This window comes from Peromyscus eremicus, chromosome 2, assembly GCF_949786415.1.
Source record: "Peromyscus eremicus chromosome 2, PerEre_H2_v1, whole genome shotgun sequence".
Classification (NCBI taxonomy): Eukaryota; Metazoa; Chordata; class Mammalia; order Rodentia; family Cricetidae; genus Peromyscus; species Peromyscus eremicus.
Genome location: NC_081417.1, coordinates 19,053,133 through 19,074,080, shown reverse-complemented (window position 1 = coordinate 19,074,080; position 20,948 = coordinate 19,053,133). Strand labels below are relative to the sequence as shown.

The 20,948-nt window shown below is 38.7% G+C and overlaps 1 protein-coding gene across 1 annotated transcript in view; it reads left to right on the top strand.

The window, feature by feature from the left end:
* Nucleotides 1-19,881, top strand: part of Ripk2 (receptor interacting serine/threonine kinase 2) — a 35,590-nt gene extending 15,709 nt beyond the window's left edge. Inside the window, exons 4-11 of the mRNA XM_059253896.1 lie at nt 749-906; nt 4,804-4,853; nt 5,734-5,895; nt 10,849-10,934; nt 14,438-14,524; nt 15,707-15,800; nt 18,054-18,215; nt 18,750-19,881. Of these exons, the coding sequence (XP_059109879.1) occupies nt 749-906; nt 4,804-4,853; nt 5,734-5,895; nt 10,849-10,934; nt 14,438-14,524; nt 15,707-15,800; nt 18,054-18,215; nt 18,750-19,087 (1,137 nt within the window). The 3' untranslated portion in view covers nt 19,088-19,881. The remainder of the gene's footprint in view (nt 1-748; nt 907-4,803; nt 4,854-5,733; nt 5,896-10,848; nt 10,935-14,437; nt 14,525-15,706; nt 15,801-18,053; nt 18,216-18,749) is intronic.
* The last annotated feature ends 1,067 nt before the right edge of the window (nt 19,882-20,948 follow it).

Genomic DNA, 20,948 nt, shown 5'->3' with positions numbered 1-20,948 from the left:
TTATTTAACTGTGCATTCTTGGGGGCGGGACACACATGATATGATATGTGCCATCCAAAATGACTCTTAATAGTGAGCATAAAAGCATATAGTGATGACTTTTACTGTTGTAAGATTTTTACTTATTTTAAAATTTAATGATCCCACTTTTAGAACAAGACTAATACCATATAAACCTGGGCTGGCAATCTGTCTAGCTATTTAAGCATTCTACCAAGCCTAGTGACTGAAGTTCTGTTCCCAGAACCCAAGTGATGGAAGGAAAGAACTGACTTCTGAAGCTGTCCTCTGACTTCCATGGCCACACCCTTACACATCCATACACAAATGAATAAATTTAACAAAAAGAATTATTAAAGACAATTTGTAAGCAATGTTCAATCTAGTTATGGCATATGAGGAGGAATAGTCAATGGTGAGGGGATTGGAAAGTACAGCCTACCCTAAAGCTTCATGCCATAAAAAACAATATTCAGTGTAGACTTATTCAAATTCTGAAGCAATTAGTTTCCCTTAAACATGTGTAATGTTCTGCTACAAACCTTATCAGAATATAGTGCATCTAGAGTTATTGGGCATAGCACTATAGTATTTAATTTGTTAAGAAGCTATGGAATATTAATAGTACATAGCTTTTCCTGAGTCTGATAGCCATTATAAATGCAATATATGAAAACGAAAGCAGTTAACTCTTAGATGTTTTAAAGAAAAAAAAAGACAATTTTAATTCAACTCCTTCCTCTTACAGATTGCAGATTTTGGTTTATCAAAATGGCGCATGATGTCACTCTCTCAATCACGAAGTAGCAAATCTGCACCAGAAGGAGGAACAATCATCTATATGCCACCTGAGAACTATGAACCTGGACAGAAATCAAGGGCCAGTGTGAAACATGATATATACAGGTACCAGGCATTGCTTTTGTTTTATCAGAAACATAAGATTAATCAGCCAGAACTTTCAAGCTACATTTTATAATGAAATTTTCTTCTAAATAACTTATGATAAAAATTAGAGGCCACAATGGTTGATATTTTTCAAATTAAACATTTTTGCTTTAAATGATTTCAACATTATTTAAAGATACGAAGGTATATATTTTGCCCTATGAATATGTAAAAGTGCTCAAAGTTTTTTAGCATAAGTAACTTGGGAAAGCATGGGGAAACAGTGGTCCATAACATTTAGTCATTTTTATTTACACATTACTCGTTTTTAAAAAGAAATAAGCAAACCTTTAAACCTATTAGGGATGTTTTTATTTAAATATGGATGGATCTTTTATATAGTGAGTTAATGTGTTTAATAGAATTATAGTTTCATGTTTCATTTACACCTAGTTACAACCTCACAGTACAGTAATAAGCATAATTCATTGTTTTTAACATTGCTTCTTTGACAAGAGAAAAGGAGGATAATAATTTATTATGCACAGAATTAGAGTATGGGAGCTCTTACCTCATATATAATTCACATCTGTCTCTTCACATCCCAAGGAATATAAAATCAGGCTTCCTACATGTGTTTTAAATCCATGTTCTAGCCCTTTCAAACAACTTTTGCTATCTTTAATAATTAACAGTAAAAATGAAGGTTCTTTTAGTAGTAAATGATATATGTCTTGACTAGAAAATTACATAACAAGCTTATATACCCCTTTTGCCAAGAAAAGACTTTTTTACTCCTTCTTATTAAATCCATGGCAACCAGTTCATGTCAGTGAGCACCTAGTACAAGTATCTTTCACATTCATATTATTGTATGGAAAAAAGTTTCTTCTTCTGTTGTCCCCCAATATACTTATTCATTTACATGGGGTGCCCAGTAAGGAGGAACAGGAGGGATTTGTGTCTGCTACGGGAAGACTACACAGTCCAGCTGGTTTGAGTCTCTGAACACAGACCATTTGGTTTGGTTTGGTTTTCCCTGCATTGAGCGATCCCCTGGTTTCTGTCATTGTATCTCTTCACATGCTGGACCACACTGACTGGTTTGCAAGTATTGAAGCAAGCTTGCATACCCGAGATGAAGCCAGCCTGGTCAAGGAATAGGATCTGATTAATGTGGTTTTTAATTCGATTTGCAAGAATTGTATTGGGAGTTTTTTTCACATATGTTCATGGGTAAAGGGGAACGTAGTTTTTCCTTTTCCATTGTGCTCCTATCCAGTTTTGGTGTCAGCGCGATGCTGGCTTCGTGGAATGAGTTTGGTAGTGTCACTTTCCTTTCCGCTTTATAAAACAGTTGGGAGAACGCTGGCATTACCTCTTTTGTAAAAGCTTGATAGAAAGCCAGTCTGGTGCGCATACCTTTAATCTCAGCACTCAGGCGGTAAAGGCAAATGGATCTGTGCACGTTCAAACCAGCTTAGTCTACGGAGTGAGTTTCAGGACAGCCAGGGCTACACAGAGAGACTCTGTCTCAAGAAACAAAAAAGCAAAAACCTTGATAGAATTTGATGGTGAATCCTTCTGGTCCTAAGATTTTCCTTATTAGGAGAACTTTACTATGACATAGGTATCGTTGTGTGTGTGTGTGTGTGTGTGTGTGTGTGTGTGTGTGTGTGTGTGTGTATGTGTGTGTGTTTATGTCTTGATTTAATTTTGGTGGTCATATATATCTAAGAATTTACCATTTCTTCTGGATTTTCCAGGTTTATTTTTAAATGAGTTTTCTAAGTCCTTTCTAATGAGTCTTTTATTTTATTGGAAACAAAAATAGCTTCCCTTTTCATCTCTGATTTTATTAATTTGGCTCTTCTTCTTTTAGGTGTTCAGCTTAAAGTTTGTCTGTCTTATTTATGTTTTAAAGAACCAACTCTTAAGCTGATTCTATGTATAGTTCTCGGGCTGGAGAGATGGTCAGCTGTTAAAGGGTAGACTCACAACCAAACACATGTCGTTGTTTTTGTCTCCATTCCATTAAGTTCCGCCCTGGTCTGTGTTACTTCTTGCCATCCAGTACTTTTGAGTTTGGATTGTTCTTGTTTTATATGTTTATTTATTTATTTTAGTTTTTTGAGACAGGGTTTCTCTGTATAGTTCTGGCACTCACTCTGTACCCGAGCCTGGCCTCAAACTTGGAGATCCACCTGCCTGCCTCCAGAGTGCTAGGATTAAAGGCACACACTACCACCACCCAGCTAAGTTGTTCATTTTATTAAGTACCTTGAGGTACTTTATTGGGTTATTATTTGAGATCTTTCTGATTTTTAAAGCACTCATAACTACAAATGTTCCTCTTACCTTGAGGTTGTGCTTTCATTTTCATTTGATTCTAGGAACTTTTCCTCTCTGACTTTTTGAATGACTCAGTGGTAATTCAAAAGTTTGCTCTTTAGTCTCCGTGTATTTGTATAGTTTCTGTAGATTTTCTTTCCATGTTTTGATTTATACTTTTATTGTTCTAGGAGCTGAAAAGATACAAGAGGTGGTTTTGATTCTTTTTTATTTGCTTAGGCTTGATTTGTAGCCTAGAATGTGGTCCGTTTTAGAGATGATCCTTGGGGCTGCTGAGAAGAACATGTATTCTGTTTCAGTTGGATGGAATATTCAATAAATATCTGCTCAGTCCATTGACCTATGATGTACTTTAACTGTCCAATTTCTTTATTGATTTTAGCATGGTTGGTCTAGTTACTGACTGATTGAAATCACCCAGTATTATTGTTTCAAAAATCAAACCTTTTGTGTCCATTCTTCTGTTTTATGAAATTGGGAGTGCCAGAGTTTGCTGTGTAAACATTTACAACTGTTACTTCTTCTTGGTGAATCCATCCTTTCCTTCTCTCTTCTGACTCACTGTGGGTGGAAGTTGGCTCTATCATCAGAAGAACTACTCAGTTTTTGATAGATTGTTTTATCTTTACCAACGAGGTATGATTCTTAGAGACAACAAAAAGTAGGATCTTGTTTCTTAATCCAGTCAACTCTGCCTCTGTATTAGTAAGTTGAGGCCATTGTCATTTAAGGTTACAATTCAGAGGTACTTACTAATTCCTGTGGTTCTGTTGGTTGTTTTTCTGGTGGCTTGGATTATTGTTTGTTCTTTACTTTCTCCCCTATTAGTATCAGGAATTTAAAACAGACTAATTTCAATGTACTTATCCTTTGTTTTGTGAATTGTGTTTTTATGTTCAAGCTCTGTAAGGAGAAAATAGTTTCCATTGGTTTGGGTGGGATTTTCTCTGTAATCCTCACTTTCCCCAAAGGTAGTGTGCTGGTACCTAATCAAGTTCAGGTATCCTTTTTGAGTATGTAATTTGCTTGGAGATTCTGCAGAATTTCTATTTTCTACTCATTTATTTCAAATATAAAATCTATTTAGCTTAACTAGGTGATTGTAACTGAAATGTAATTGTTATCAAAATATTTGCTCTACGAAAAGACTGTATTGAAACCAGAAAAAAGTCAGTAAAATGGTCCTGAAAATTAAGCAAAAGAAGACAGTCTTCTTTTATTGCTCTTACTTTTGTGTGAAAAATAGGGACATCAGATTAGAGGTTAAATTTTATCTGGATGCTCAGAGAAACTTAAGTTATCACAAATATTTACCTTGGTATGTAGCACTAAGACATTATTGTGGTAACTTCATATTTTTAATTAAAATTAATTTTTTTAAGACAAAGCTAATTTCGTTTCAGACATACATAAGCATTCACTATCCTGACTATGTATGGTGATCCCTTATAAAATATCTCATTACATTATCATCTTCAAAAATGGTTTCATTTTTAAATACTGCTTTGCTCTAGTTTATTGTACAAAGTTTGCTTATGATATATAACTTTTTAACTTAAACAGCTATGCAATTATCATGTGGGAAGTGTTATCAAGAAAACAGCCTTTTGAAGGTACGTATGCTCTTGATTTCCTTATTGCAGAAGACATCGTGTTGTTGGTACACATTCAGAACTCTCTAAGCTCATCATTTTAAATGTACCTGCCATTCATTCTGTACACAAACCACACTGTAAAAACAGCGGTTTACCAGGTCTGTATCTACTGCACCTACAAAGCGCACTAGATTACGATCAGTTAGGAAGAGCATACTTGACTTACGGATCAGAAGAATCTAAATTCCGGTCCCTTGTTGCCAGACACAAAATCTCAAGTCCTCATTTTTAGTCTTTGCAAAATGAGATTACCTTTTTTTGAAACAGGGTCTCACTATGTAGCTCTGCTGTGTAGAATGTAGACCAGGATGGCCTTCAACTCACAGATCTGCCTGCTTCTGCCTCCCAGGTGCCAAGATTAAAACCATGTGCCATCAGACCTGGCTTTATTACTACTTTCAAGACCCATGCTAGCTATAAAACTCTGTGTGAAAATTTAATTATTATTCCTTTTATAAACACCAACAAACGTTGAAAAATAATCTTTGTCATTCTCAGATAATATTGGGGCTTTTTTTTTTGAAGTTTGTAGTGTTCAACTTGTTATGTAGTGAATATCCTCAACATTTCAGTGGTTTTGCAGATAACACTTATCTCTCATTTGTATTAACTATTACTTACTGTCCCTTGTTGGCTGTACTAGGCTCAGCTGAGCTCTGCCTGGCTTGGCTCTTCTCACATCCTGTGAGAGCTGCACGGGTCTGGCACTGGCTGGAAGATATGTCCTCTTACAGAAAAGGGTGTTATGAATTGGTCTAACATACTAAGATTGCTTCATTTTTATTTGATTAGTGTTAGTAATATCTTTCCAGTTAATGAAATGTATTTGTTTTGACAGAAGTCACCAATCCTTTGCAGATCATGTATAGTGTGTCACAGGGACATCGGCCTGATACCAGTGAGGAAAATTTGCCATTTAATATACCTCATCGAGGTCTCATGATCTCTCTAATACAAAGTGGATGGGCACAAAATCCAGATGAAAGACCATCTTTCTTGAGTGAGTAAACAGTTTTAATCTGGACCTTTGAATTAGAGAAATTGTTAGTATACTATAAATAAAATATTCCTTAAACAATTATGCCTATCTTGAAGCTGTTATATAAATTATTTTGCTCTTGTTATTTGTTGCATTTGCTTCTAGAAAAGACTTGAGAACTCCTAACAGAAAAGTGAAATTGTTTGGTAGGAGTAACATCTGTTCACTTAGGGAACACCTGCCTTGTGCTCTCTCGCTGGACAAGCACAGGGAGGAGAGAGTAAGTGTGACATCTCAGTTTAACATTCTTCTGGAGAAAGCATTGAGAAAATTGAAAGGACCAAGCAGATGCCATAACAGGCTGCTCAGTCTTCTCTCAGAGATCAGGCCTCAATTTCAGTTTCCTGAGACTTGAGCAAGTAGTCTCTGGGAGAGCCGTAACAAAAGACATAGTCCTTGCAGTAGCTCCCTTTCTGCATGTACTCTGACTGCTCAAAGTTCAGCCAGATGTTTACTGTCTGGGACCCCTCACCAACTTAGAGTTATGTGCATGAGTCAAGGACAGAGCCTAGACCACTGAGCCAGCCCCCACAGTCAGTACATGCTAGGCCAGCCAGCCTCCATGACAGCTTAAGGACAAAGCCTGGGACTTTTCCCGGACAGCCCCCAAAATGATAACTGTAACCCCCAAGCAGTAAATTCAAAGGTTACATACCCTCACCCAATTAAAAAAGAACAGAGATAAAAATAAACCAATCTGAGTTGCACCTATGCCAACCTCCCCCCCCCCCCAACCGCCCTGAAGGGCTTGTGGTTTTTGCCTTTAAAAAGCTAGCCTCACAAAGAGCAACTCCTCCCTGCCTCACTCTATTGGGTGTAGGAATGAGTTCCCTGTCTAGACTTGTATCTACAGAATAAACCTTGCTGTTGCATTCTGGACATCCAAGGTCTTCAGTGGTCTCTTTGGGGTTGTGATCTGGACATAACAAAAATGAGTAAACAAATGAGACACAGATTGTGAGGTCATCCTGTAAGAACACAAGTGTGGAGATACACAGAGAGAGGGGTGAGAGGCTTTCGGGAGCTGGCGTTTGAGCTGTTTGCCGCTTGAAGCAGAGCCCGTCCTTCACAGACTCAGGAGAGACGAGTTCCAGCAGAGAAAACATCCAGAGGAAAGATCCTGAGACCAGAAGAAGAAAGTGTTTTGTGTTTGCAAGCAATGGAGAGACAGCCCATGTAGCTAGAGCATAGTGAACCAAGATGATGGTAAAGATGCCTTAGAGAGCAAGGGAGCAGCTGCTCGCCACTCTCAGACCTGTAGTCCAAGCGCAGTGAAAATCCATTCTCACCATCTCTTCTGGAAGCAATGTGATCTAATATAAGTTTAGGTCAAAATCACTCGTGACTGCTCTATGGGGAAGTGACTAAGGGAGGCCAGAGAAGAACAAAAAAGCAGTTAGGAAACTCCCTCAGTAATTTTTAATTCAGGTGATAATTCTGGTCAGAGAAAAATTACCCAGAATACATTTCAGAGAAGAATACATTTCAGAGAAGTATGTAGGGCCCCATCCCTCACCCCACATTTCCCCAGAGTACTCTTGAGTAGGAGCAGCAGGAAATATTCGTTAGAAGGATAGAGGGGCGAGAAACAGATAGAAAATACAGGATAGCCTCAAGAGGGCCTGGATCCTAATCTATTGGCCCTCCATTGTCTCTGCCCTAGGGTATTTAAAGGAATGCCAAGGGGTGGAGCAAAAGACCCCACCCACCCCCACTTCCCCACCCCCAACCCCCAGCACAGCCAAGTACAGACCATCTCATACACCTGCCCTCAGGCCCATGGTTTAATCATCCTCTCTATGCAGACCTGCTGAGTAAAGCCACTAGGAAACGTAAAAATGGGCTCCAACAGAAGAACAGATCAGGTCTCTTAGTATAAACAGGAGAAAATCTTAAGACCTCAGTTAGGCAGAGTTCTTAGATTGAATCCAAAGGATCTAAAAATTTTTCAATAAATAAATAGACTTGGAGATAGAACTTAAAAAAATTAGAACTTAGCCGGGTGGTGGTGGTGGCGGCGGCGGCGGCACTCGGGAGGCAAAGCCAGGCGGATCTCTGTGAGTTCGAGGCCAGCCTGGGCTACCAAGTGAGTTCCAGGAAAAGGTGCAAAGCTACACAGAGAAACCCTGTCTCGAAAAACCAAAAAAAAAAAAAAAAAAAAATTAGAACTTTGTACTCTAGAGTAAAGTACTAGGCCATGGAGCTGGCGCAGAGGAAAATCTGCTTCCGCAGAGGAAAATCTGCTTCCATACTAGCCTGAGGACCAGTTTGTATTCCCAACACCCAAGTTATATATGCCCTGTGCCCTGCAGGTGTGCAGCCTCCCTGTAATCCCAGCACTTGAGAGGTGGAGACAGGGTCCTCAGAACAAGCTGACTAACTAGACTAGCCAAAGTGGAGAGCTCTGGGTTCAAGTGAGAGGCCCAGCCTCGGTATATAAAGTGGAGAGCAATCAGGGAAGATAGCTAGTGTACACTTATGGCCTTTGTAGTCACACATACATGCGAACATGTATACAATATGTTCACATCACACACACTTGGAAAAATAAGTCAACACTAAAACAAAATGACAAGATGCAGGTGGTGGAAACATATTTTTATGTCATATATCTATTGAAAGGACTTGTGTCTGGAAATAAAAAGAATTCTGACTAATTGAATAAAAGACAAATAATAAAATTTTAAAAAGTTGTAGGAGATTAGAATTTCATCAAAGAAACTATACAATTGGCTAAAAAGTATATAAAAGGGCTTTTCACATCATTAGGAAATACAAACAGTGAGATACCAATCTAAGCCCATTAAAACAGCTATAGTAAAAAAGACAAATGATAACATATTGGCCTTGATCTAAAGTAATGAAACCCTCAAATATTGCTGATTGTGTATGCCCAGTCATATAGGCATGATTCATGTAACCAACAAGTAGAAGGAATTATAATTACTGTTACTACTATAATAACATGTAAATGTTCTTATCCAAGAAAGAATCTAGGATTCATGATATAAAATCAAGCGTCAATAACTCATAAATAATTTAAACTAGATCACCCTAGATAGAGAATTTAGCCTGACAACAAAGAATAAAATATCCTTATTAAACCTCTGAGGTATTCTTAGAAATTGCATAAAGGAACAAGAAAATGGACCGCAAAGGAAAGAAATGGACAGTGTAGTCTCTCGTGTCAAGGAAGGAGCCAGAAGGAATGCTTCAAGGAGGGAGTGGTCAGTCATGTCTGTCTGACCGTAAGTCATGTAAGCAAGACTTCAACTGACTTGTGGTAGTGAGGATAAGTAGGAGAATCTGTTGAACTCAGGAGATTGAGGCCAACTCGGGTAATAAATATTCAAGCCCTTGATCTCAAAAAAGAATGAAAGATTTTTCTCACACTGGCATCATTGGTAACCCATTCAAATGTAGTTTCTTGTTTTGAAAGATTTTTTGTGTTATGTATGTATTTGTGTGTGTGTGTGTGTGTGTGTGTGTGTGTGTGTGTGTGTGTGTGTGTCAGGGGGTGGGGGTATGTACATATGAGTACAGGTGCCTACTGAGGCCAAAAGCATTGAATCTCTGGAACTGGAGTTGCAGGCAGTTGTAAGCTGTCAGATGTGGGTTCTAGGAACCAAACTTGGATGCAAGAACAGTATGTGCTCTTAACCACTGAACATCTCTTCAACCCCCACATGCAGTTTCCATAGAGATGTGAGAACAGAAGAATGGTGCTGATGTATATGAAGTTAATTAGGTGCAGACAAGGAGGACAGTTAACACTTTTACATGTATTCTTCTCTCTGTTAATGGGTACAAGGAGGACAGTTAACACTTTTACATGTATTCTTCTCTCTGTTACTGGGTACAAGGAGGACAGTTAACACTTTTACATGTATTCTTCTGTTACAGGTACAAGGAGGACAGTTAACACTTTTACATGTATTCTTCTCTCTGTTACTGGGTTTTCAGTTCTTGTTCTCTCTCACACACACACACACACACACACACACACACACACTTCTCTTTCTCTTTCTCTTTCTCCCTCCCTCTCTCCCTCTCCGTGTGTGTGTGTGTGTGTGTGTGTGTGTGTGTGTGTGTGTGTGTGTGTCTGTGTATGATGTATATGTATGAGTACAAGCATACCCCATCAGTGATCATGGGCAACGTTCCAGACTTGGTTCTTTCCCTCCACCATGGTGCTGGGAATCAAGCTAAAGCAGTCGGGCTTGCACAGGAAGCGCTTCCACCCACTGGGCTATCCTGATGGCCCAGCCTGTAAAAATTCTTCACACATGCTAAATACAAGTCAATTTAGCACATACGCAACTTGAAATATACTCTCATACTCCTGTTCTGTGGCTTTGCTTTTCTTTTTTTCTTAAGAGTAACTTTTTTCTAGAGTACAGTTTTCAAAATTGTTTTTAGAATTTGTATTTAGAATAGTCCAGTTGTCAGGTTTTTATGAATCTTATTTTTGATGTCATATCTAAGAAATTTCCCTAACTCGGGGTTTTGAACATTTTCTCCTATTTATATTTAAGTGAATGATCTATTTTGAGTTAATTTTTATGTATGGTTTATGGTAAGGGTATAAATGACCTGTTTTTCTGTGGTTATCTAAATGTCAGTATAGTTTATTTTAAAAGACTGTCCTTGCCTTGAGGAATGTAAGGCCCTCTTTTGAAAATCACTTCCCAGGATTGTAATGGTTCACTTTCAGGCTGCCGATTCTGCTCTGTTGACTATCAGGTCTGTTTATGCCAGCAATAAGAATTCGTAAGACAACTGGATGTCATCACTTCAGTGAAAGATTGGCATGAAGCCTTATAAGATAAATGTTAACATTTCAATTTAATTATTACAAGTAATCTGAACTTAAAACTGTTGGGTTTTTGTTTTTGTTTTGTTTTTCTTATTTAGAATGCTTAATAGAACTTGAACCAGTTCTGAGAACATATGAAGACATAACTTTTCTTGAAGCTGTTATCCAGCTTAAAAAAACCAAGGTAAATCTCCCTTTGACACTTTGTAACTTAGAATTGTAAACAGCTGTATGTTACTCACGAAGTTTTAATGTAGTTTCCCAGATACAGGCTAGAGTTTGGAGGTGAGAGAATTTACAAGGGCCATGGTTACTCCCTTAGTCACTGAAGGGTATTTCCCTTTCATTCAAATGGACCACCTTCAGATTTAACAGTATCAGAATTCTGGGCGTGTCACAGGTGACTTAGAATGTGTGCTGAAGGCCCTGTGTACAGCAGACCCCCTACGTCACTCACTGCAGGTGCATGTGACGTGTGTTAGACTATTACTTCTGCTAAGTTCTTGCTCTTCTGTAGTGGACTTGACTTTTTCTGAGATCTATTGTCAAGTAAAACAGTGGCATGTTATATTTGAACCCCCCTATTGTACTTCTCTTGCTTGGTTTTTATTTTCTCACCCAAATACTTCATGTTGCAGACTAAACTGTCAGAGACATTCATGTGAATGACCGAGGGCCGTTGTGTGATCAGTGTAGCCTGCGTGGTTTAGCACAGCTGAGGATTTACACAGCAGCCGCAGCTCTCCCTTCGAGCCCAGAAAGCATAGGCTAGCACCCGCCAGGTTTCAGTACACTGCACTTCATATCTGATAAGAAAACTGCCAGCTAGCCAAACTCCTGGGCGACGAGCAAGCACGATCTCCAGCTCCTTACTGACTAGCAGTTTGCTTTCCCCTCCTGGTTTGCTGGACCTACCAACGTAACCTGTCATTTAAAGACTGGCATGTAAAAGAAACAAACACTCATAATCAAACTTAAGATTTACCATAGCAATATCAGTATCCAAGCTGTAGGAGGATCTAAAAATGAAGTCTTCGAATTCTTTTCATAACTTCTCCAACTCCCCCATTTTGGGGTAGGGTACAGCCTTTTCCAGAGATACTAATGTCAATACAAACTTCTGAGACTGTTTCCTTTTGTCTTATCTGTTCTTTTCCTATTCTCTCCTTACAAGTTTCTCTTTTTCTCATCTCTTTCTAAGCAAAACTAGATGAGTAGGGACCTGGTGGTACCATCCTGTAATCCCATCTACTTGGGTAGGCTAAGAGGAGGATTGCAGATTCAAGGTGTGTCTGAGCTATGGTGTGAGCTCAAAGCCAGCATGGGTAAGTTAGCTAGACCTGTCTCAAAATAAAAACTAAAGGAGGGAGGGGACCTGGGGTATAGTCGAGTGGTAGATCATGAGACAAAAGAAAGAAGAAGAAACAGGAAAGGAGTAGAATACAAAGGCCTATTGCCTTGGATATGAAGAGAAAGAGAACCCCGCCACGTCCCTTTTTTGTCTCCAGTTTAAACACTAGGATCCTATATATGTGACTTAATGTTAAAAGTTTATCTTCCTAAGTAAAGTGTTTTCACATAGTTTAGTAACCCCACAATGGAGTCATCATTGTTTTTATGTCACAGTATTATTTTCACATAAAGTTGTAGTTGGGGGTTTTCGAAATTCTAGTGTCAGGTGAGATTATTGTAGTATAGAAAAGTTAGTAACTTACATAACACCCCACATAAACAGTGAAAGTAACAGTAGAATAGAAATTTCATAGCCATGCCTGGGGATGTGCCTCTAGTCCCAGCCACTCTAGAGGTGGAGGCAGTAGAGTGGAAACATGAGCAACATACGAGATCCTGTCTTATACAAACACACACATACACATTTTATATTTCTCTCTTAGAATGGCTTGTTTTATTTGCATGTCCTCTATTTTTAAATTCTTTTAACCAAATCTTGTTATTTTGATGTCTCCAAGTAAATATTTCTTATATCTTGAAAAATAAAAACTGAACCAAAAAGGTTTTCTTTAATGCTTTCTTGTATTTCTTCTTTGGAAATGATTTACTAGTCCATAAACAAGTTGAGTTATCATACCTCATTAGTTATTAAAATATAAGGTATCACTAATAAAATGATAATTTTAAATGTTTTAGTAAAAGTCGGGAAAACTTTATATAACAGACATAGCCACAGGCTAATTTGAAGATTCATATACAATTCTGTGTGCATCAGCTGTAATGGTGCATGTCTTTAATCCTAGCCCTCAGGTGGCAACGGCAGGTGAATCTCTGTAAGTTCAGTAGCAAGATCCAAGTCCTCGAGGTTGCATGGTCTCAAACACATACATATACACACACTTACTGAACTAGGTTTACGAGTAATAAACTAGATCCATTATGTACACAGGTGGATGGATATGAGTCTTTTCCTCTGAATGGAGCAGGAAGTTGTAAATTGGACAGTGGAGATTCAGGTTTCTAAACCTGAACCCACTAGTTTCTAAAGTTCTGAAGAACAATTAAAGTATTCTGTTATAGAGAGGAAAAGTAGACTTGGCCATCTGTGGTAGTTTGCACCTGTAATCACAGTACTCTAGAAGCTGAGGCCAGTGGATTCCTGTGAGTTTAAAACCAGCGTGGTCTACATAGTAAATGTCAGGCCAGTCTGACCCTGACTGCAGAGTGGATATTCTCTGTCAAATGGGTGGAGGCAGGGGCTAGACTTCCAAATCTGTCTTTAAATGACTTGGTAGTAATGACAATTTGTCTAAGCCATCACTTTAGTATAAAGTTATAGTAGTTAAATAAACAAATCACCTGTTTAGCAGCTGTCTTTTATTGAATACCTGCAAGTAATTGTAGGGCCCTTTTCATTTATTGCTTCTAATTCTTCTTACAGTAACCCTACAAAATGGGTATCCTTGTCTCTAATATGTAACTAGGAAAACTTGATGTGAAGTTTTATCCCCCCACCCATGCACATGCAAGCAACCCTAATTAAACTCAATAGGCTGTTTGTTTGTTTGGGAAGTTTTTAAGACATGAAGGTAGGACAGGGGACAAGATGAGAAGTAGAGTTCCAAAGGGAGCAGGAGGGGCTTAAGAGAGGGGATGGAGTGATGACCATGACCCAATATACACACAGGGGTCAGATAGTTAAATATCCTGGGGCTCTAAAACTGATCATGACCACCCCCCTCGTGCCATAGTAACACAGCACCACCTTTACATCATCCCAACTGTGGGTTCTTACCAATACAGTAAAAATAGTAATAGGACTTAGAACATAGTACTTGAAGTATATTTTTGCTTAGTAACAATTATGGATAGATAGAACACACAGCAAAATTAAGTATGTTCTTATAACCAAATACTGTAAATATACTTTTAATATTATCTCAATCTTTAAACAGTCCTGTTTGTAGGTATTACTTTAAAGATGAAGCTGCAAGACTCTTGTGAGAGAATACTTACCAAGATCAACCAGTTAATATGAGGCAGGATGAAAAGTCTGTTCTCTAAGCATTTCTTGTTGTACACTGTCTCTACCTAATTAAGTTATGTATTCTCAAATGATTTAGATTTTGTCTCCATTGATTTTTGTGTAAACAGAAAACAAGTAGATTGTAATTTACTTCTGTAATTTTTAAGTCACATCCAATTAAAGCATATATGTGTATGTGTTCATTCCAGATACAGAGTGCTTCAAGTATTGTTCACTTATGTGATAAGAAAACGGATTTATCACTGAACATACCTGCAAACCATCCTCCACAAGAGGTACAAATATATGTTATTTAATGCGAGAAGTGTTTTAAAAAATCATTTAGTCTAACCTCCTTTCTTATAGATGGGAAGCTAAAGTCCAGGGAGCATTTATAATTGGTTAGGTAGTCATGACAGTCTCTAACCTGAAATCCCACGCAGCTCTGTCCTCTCGTGATGCTCTAGGGTGGTGTTCAGGTAAACCTTCGGTGATAATTTCACCACCGTTTCACTACCCTTCCACCTCATAGTAATAAGAGAAATGTCTGCTGCTCCCCAAGAGGTATTTCTTTAGTTGATCATTTTATGAATCGTTTTAAGATCATATGTCCACTTTACAGATTCATAAAAGTAATAGTGCATTCAAAAGAGCATGAAAGCACAACACATAGGGGGTTTTCATTTGTTTATATAGTGTGTGCACATGTGTGTATGTGTGTCAAAGGATAACTTGCAGAAACCATTCTCCTTTGCTCTGTGGTTCCCAAGGATCAGATTGAGGCCATCCACTTGGCAGAAGCCACTTTACCCTCTGAAACACCTCACTGGCCCCAATACATAGTTTCAAAATCACTTTTATATTAACTATCTAATCTGATCCTTGAGTATATGCTAATTTTTGATGAAACCTGAAAGCCAGAGTGTTTCAATGCATTGTTGAAGGGCAATTAGCAATTCCATGACAGAGCTGGGAGTGAAGATATCCATGGATTTTCCATCCCTTAGGGTTGAAAGAACTTGAGAACAAGCATTTGCTCTAAATCAGTAGATAACTATGAGTTTCTGATTCACCATTATAGCCACTGAACAGATCTGCTGAATCATGTAGGGTGTATAGCTATTTCCAGTCCTTAACTGTTGCCTCATCCCTTCCACTTGAGTTGAAAATGAAATTAAATTTAGAGGTTGGGGATATAGCTCAGTGGTAGAGCACTCACTTAGCATGGGTGAGGCCCTGGGTTTAATCCCTGATAGAGATGGAGGTGAAAAAGAAGTCACGTGGATTTGTGATGGTTTTCTATGTTATTTCTTTGGTTCTGTAAACAATAATTTATAGTAGTTCTGCATCTTTGTTTTTAATAAGCCAAAGGCAAATACAGTTTAGAAGCCATAGCTATATAACTTTAAAGATGATGCCTTTCACAAACTTGTGTGTGTACAGCTCTCCTCAACCTGTCGGTCCTCTGTTTACTTCAGGAATCGTGTGGATCCTCTCTGCTCTCCAGAAACACTGGTTCTCCTGGAACCTCCAGGTCTCTGTCAGCTCCTCAAGACAAAGATTTTTCGTCTGGTATGCCAGTTTCCCAATCAGTTTGGTTACACAACTTTTCCACTTTCTTTCAAGGTCAAAGCATTAGCCAACAGTGGTATGCATGGAACACATTTTTCATTTGCGTTCATGCTCCATTTTCTTTCTTAAGTAACAAGCCTATACATGTGAAGGTAATAGTGGAATGATGAACAAATACATTTATATTAAAAGCACTCTGTGATCACGATGGAAAGGGTTTTTTTCTTAATCTCACAAGAAAAAGGAGAAATGTTTCTTAGTTACCATAGTAACTATATTTTAAGAAGGATACATACTTATATAACTACAGGGCATGAGACACATTCTTTACAAAGCACTTTTAATAGCTGTGTGAGGGAGCTAGTCCTTGTTTTACAGATTCTGAACTCTGTGGATCACACAGCAAGTAGCTAGCAGATCCAAGACTTGATTAAAGCCAGGCTTTCTGATGAATACTTTCATGTCATTCTACCATGCAATGTCAACATGCAGACTATTTCCACCTAGAGACTGACCTCTAGTTATGACAGGAGAATATGAGTCCAGAAGCAAGGAAACAAAAAACAGTGGGTAATTTAGTTTGTCTGATCAATAGAGTGAATAAGAAGAGATAAAAAAAAAAAAAATGAGGATCACAGTCATCCCAAGAAGCCCAGGGGCTCAAGATATGGCTCAGTGGCAAAGAGCACTTATTACTCTTCCAGAAGACTTAGGTTCGATTCCCCGCACCCACACAATATCTCAGAATGGTCACAACTCCAGTTCTAGAGGATCTGCTACCCTATTCTGGCCTCCATAAGCACCAAGCTTGCACAGTGCATAGAAATATATTCATTTATGTCTATTCACTTATACCATTTTTTTTTTTTTAAGAAAAAAAATTCCGGGATTGGGGATTTAGCTCAGTGGTAGAGCACTTGCCTAGCAAGCACAAGGCCCTGGGTTCAGTCCTCAGCTCTGAAAAAAAAAAAAAAGAAAAGAAAGAAAGAAAGAAAAAGAATTCCTGCATTCAGCTGACCTAATTTAGGCTCTTAAGTTTGGTAGGTGGTGATTCTTGAAGAAGGGTATAAAATGAGAATTTTTGCTTTAGGAAGGCTCATTCTGTCTGGCATATACACAACATTTTGAAATTTATTTTCATGTATTGTTTGTATGTGTGAGGTGGCAGAGCAGCAGAGAGAGAGTGGCGCATGCCGCGGGACACATGCAGAGTTCAGATGACAGCTTTGGGGAGGCACTTCTTCCACTGTGGATTCTGGGCATCAAATCCAGGTGAAGCCAGTGCTTTGACCCACTGAGCCGTCAGCCTGGCCCTGGAGAAGCTACTTTGCCACAAACAGGAGACTTGGAGTATGAAGGAGAATTAAGAGTGACAGTGGGGAGGGCGGTGTGAGAGATTAGATGACTCCGGGTGCCTTGGCTTCTCACTTGAGGAGCTGAGAGAGGACAGGTAAAGCTGAGTAAGTTACGCTGGGAAAGCACCGCGACTGCTAGAACCAACACCTGAAGTGGGATACAGCTAGGATGGATGACGGTCACGATTTCAGTCTTTGTGTTGTTTTTTGTTTCTACTGGGGTGATGTGCAGGATGTTGAAGAGACAGTGTGTTTAATAATGTCAGAAAAATAATTACATGAACTAAAGGGGGAGATAAACAGTTGAAGCACTGCAATTGTTTTCTAGAGGAGAAAACACATCAAATCCAGATGTTTTACACATAAAAGTCTGTGTATCTAACAGACATACATATGTAAGACATGTTTAAACTGGAAAAGGAAGAATTCACAAGGAAGTACCAGACGAGGAGAAGAAGGGAAATTTTATTATTTTTAATAAGCATAGACTAATCAAGCACTAACAGTACTATTCAGTATAAATGCTTATTACTCTAAAAAGTGTTTGCAGAGCTGGCACGATGATTCTGTGGGTAAAGTGCATTCAGCCAAGCCTGCAACCTGAATTTGATCATCAGGACTCAAGGGACTCACATGGTAGGAAGAGAGCTGGCTCTTTCAGGTTGTCCTCTGACCTTCACAGACAGACAGACACACACACACACACACACACACACACACACACAAATGAATGTAATTAAAAATAGTTAACATATTTTCAGAATTGGATTTCTGAAGTAGCTTCAATGACAGTGAAAAACCTGAGCCATTGCAGCCTACCTTCTGTGTGACCCACCGTGGATACTTTACTGATAGGAGTGTCTAATGACCACTCTGCCCCTAACGACATGTTCTGTAGGAGGAGTACCAGACTGCTCTTCACTGAAGCTGCATCACTGTCCTGGAAACCATAGCTGGGATGGCACCGTGTCTGCATCACAGAGGGCAGCCATCTGTGATCACAGACCCACGCTGTGCTCTCTGGCTATAATAAATCCACTCCTGGTTGAGAAGAGTTCAGGTAAGTCTATGCTGTGAGATACACTGCAAAGGCTGGTGTTTACCTTACAAGTACACACTGCGTAGAGTCACCATATAATAAGCTTTCTTAGTTTTCATTCCCTACCCTAGTAAACATTTACTAGGAAAGCGTTTCCAACCTCGTGCTGATATGTCTTAGTAGGGCCTGGTGTACTCCAGAAGTCTCTACTTAGGAAGGAGTTTTAAGAGGAAGCATTACTTATTAGGTTAGTAAAGGTGAAGCTATTTTTTTTCATCAGATATGCAAGTATCCTTTGTATTTGAAACGAAACAAAAATTAAAGTCATTTTACCCTACAACATAGAATATAAAAAATACGGTATTCTTTCAGGAAGGTGAATGGGAGATAAAATGCAAGTCTGAATAGTTCCTGAAGCATTTTCAAAAAATGCTGTTTATACTGGCACAGTCATACAAAAATGTCTGTTGTGCTTACTCAATTTTACACAGAATTATACTGGTTGCTCGTGTCTGTCCTCAACTTTGTAAATTGTTTGTGCTTTGCCCTTTACAGAGCGCCTGCAACCGGGTATAGCCCAGCAGTGGATCCAGAGCAAGAGGGAGGACATCGTGAGCCAAATGACTGAAGCCTGCCTTAACCAGTCGCTGGACGCCCTTCTGTCCCGGGACCTGATCATGAAGGAGGACTATGAACTCATTAGCACCAAACCCACAAGGACCTCAAAAGTCAGACAGCTACTGGACACCACTGACATCCAAGGGGAAGAATTTGCCAAAGTTATAGTACAGAAGTTGAAAGATAACAAGCAAATGGGACTTCAGCCTTACCCAGAAGTTCCTGTGGTTTCCAGAACACCATCTTCAAATTTCCTTCAAAATAAAAGCCTATAAGTGAGTCTTTTTTGAGAGGAAAGTCAGTTTACAAATGGTTATTTATATGTCTGTTACCTGGATAATATTTGTATAAAAATGTAAGAGTATTAGACGCTTCACTGAAGGTTTTTTGGGAGAGATAGTATGTCTTCTTCCATGACATTGCAGTATTTTTTTAAATTAATATAAGTAAAAGTTTTGCATTATGCTGTGTAGTTTAGTTTTTTATGTTAGTTTCGTTACTTGAACTTCTTTATGTAATAATTACATTTTTCTTGAATATAACAGTGCCTTAAGGTAGCCTTTGTTTCTGTTGGAAAACATTTCCAAACTCACTTTATCTGCAATCTTCATTTTCTCTACAAATGCAATTTGACTTTATGTAGCAGTGATATAATATTCCCACTTTGCAACCCCAAGTTCAGATCTCCAAAGGAGGTTGTTTCAAGCTATACAAGGTGTATAAAGAAGAAAAAAAACACCTTTTCTTACCACTGGCCATGAATCCACCTCTGTGGAGCCTTTGCCTCCCTCTGTCAGCCTGGTGAGCAAGCCATTGCTCATCCTGATCAGCTGCTTCCTGCTCCTGTCTTGAGCATATGCTGGCTGGGTGGAGGCCCTTCCTTAGTGTTGCTGTTTTCTTTGGAACACAACATGGTTTCCGCACTGAACGGTGCTGCAGGTACAATCTTCCAGCTCAGATACACATCTAACTCATTCTGTTCAGTTACCACACAATAGCCATGCTGCTCCATTTTTTTATTTTCTAGGCTTGTTCACACCAACTTCACCACAAACAATAAAAATATAATGCAATGTGAGTCCTTTTTTCTTTTGGCTTACGTCACTAAAGGGAACCTATAAGATGTGAAAACTTTTTCTTAAAACTGTTTAACAGTGTTGCAAAAAGTGAGAAACAAGATAAACTTGAAAGCAGAGACTTGCAAGATCCACCAGACTCAGAACCTGAAAAAAATATGAATAGAAAATGAATGGATGTAGATGGCATTCAGACAATGAACTATTCAGTATTTGAAATAAGAATTTAAGCACCAGGGTTGGAGAGATGACTCAGCACTTCAGAGCTGGCTGCTCTTGCACAGGACAAAGATTCTCTTCCCAGCACCCATATGACAGCTCATAGCCGTTAATAATTCAGTTCCAAGGATCTAAACCCTCTTCTGGCCTCTACAGGCGCCAGGCACATGTTCAGTGCACTACATGCAGGCAAAACACTCATATACCTAAAATAAAAGGAGAAAAAACATTTAAGAATTTAAATTCTCTTTTAAAATGACATTAGCCCATGGTATGACTCTTATGGGACTTTCAGAAACATAAATTTATAGGGAAAAGTAAAAAGTAATTAGACTCATGAATTGTCTATTAAATTCTTTAAAAAGTATTAAGATAAAAAACTTATATGTGGTGGCACACACCTGATATCCTAGAACTCTGAAAATGGAAAAGACACAGTTCAGAGTCAACCTCAACTACCTAAGTTCAAAGCCAGCCTAGACTATCTGAAATCCTGCCTCCAAAAAAATAAACAAACAATAACAAACAGATTTAATTTGGAGGGAAAAGGAATAGTTCTTTTTATTTTTAAGATTGGTTTTGCTCTCTACCACCACCCCCCATCTCTTTCTCCTGTGTGCATATTTAAAATTACATTATAGAATAGAGTTGCCCTTAGCTGGGCAGTGGTAACACATGCCTTTAATTCCAGCATTCAGGAGGCAAAGGCAGGTGGATCTCTGAGTTCAAGGCCAGCCTGGTCTACACAGCGAGTTCCAGGACAGCGAAGGCTACACAGAGAAACCCTGTCTCAGAAAAAAAAAAAAAAAAAAAAGAATACTGATGCCCTCAAATGGACTTT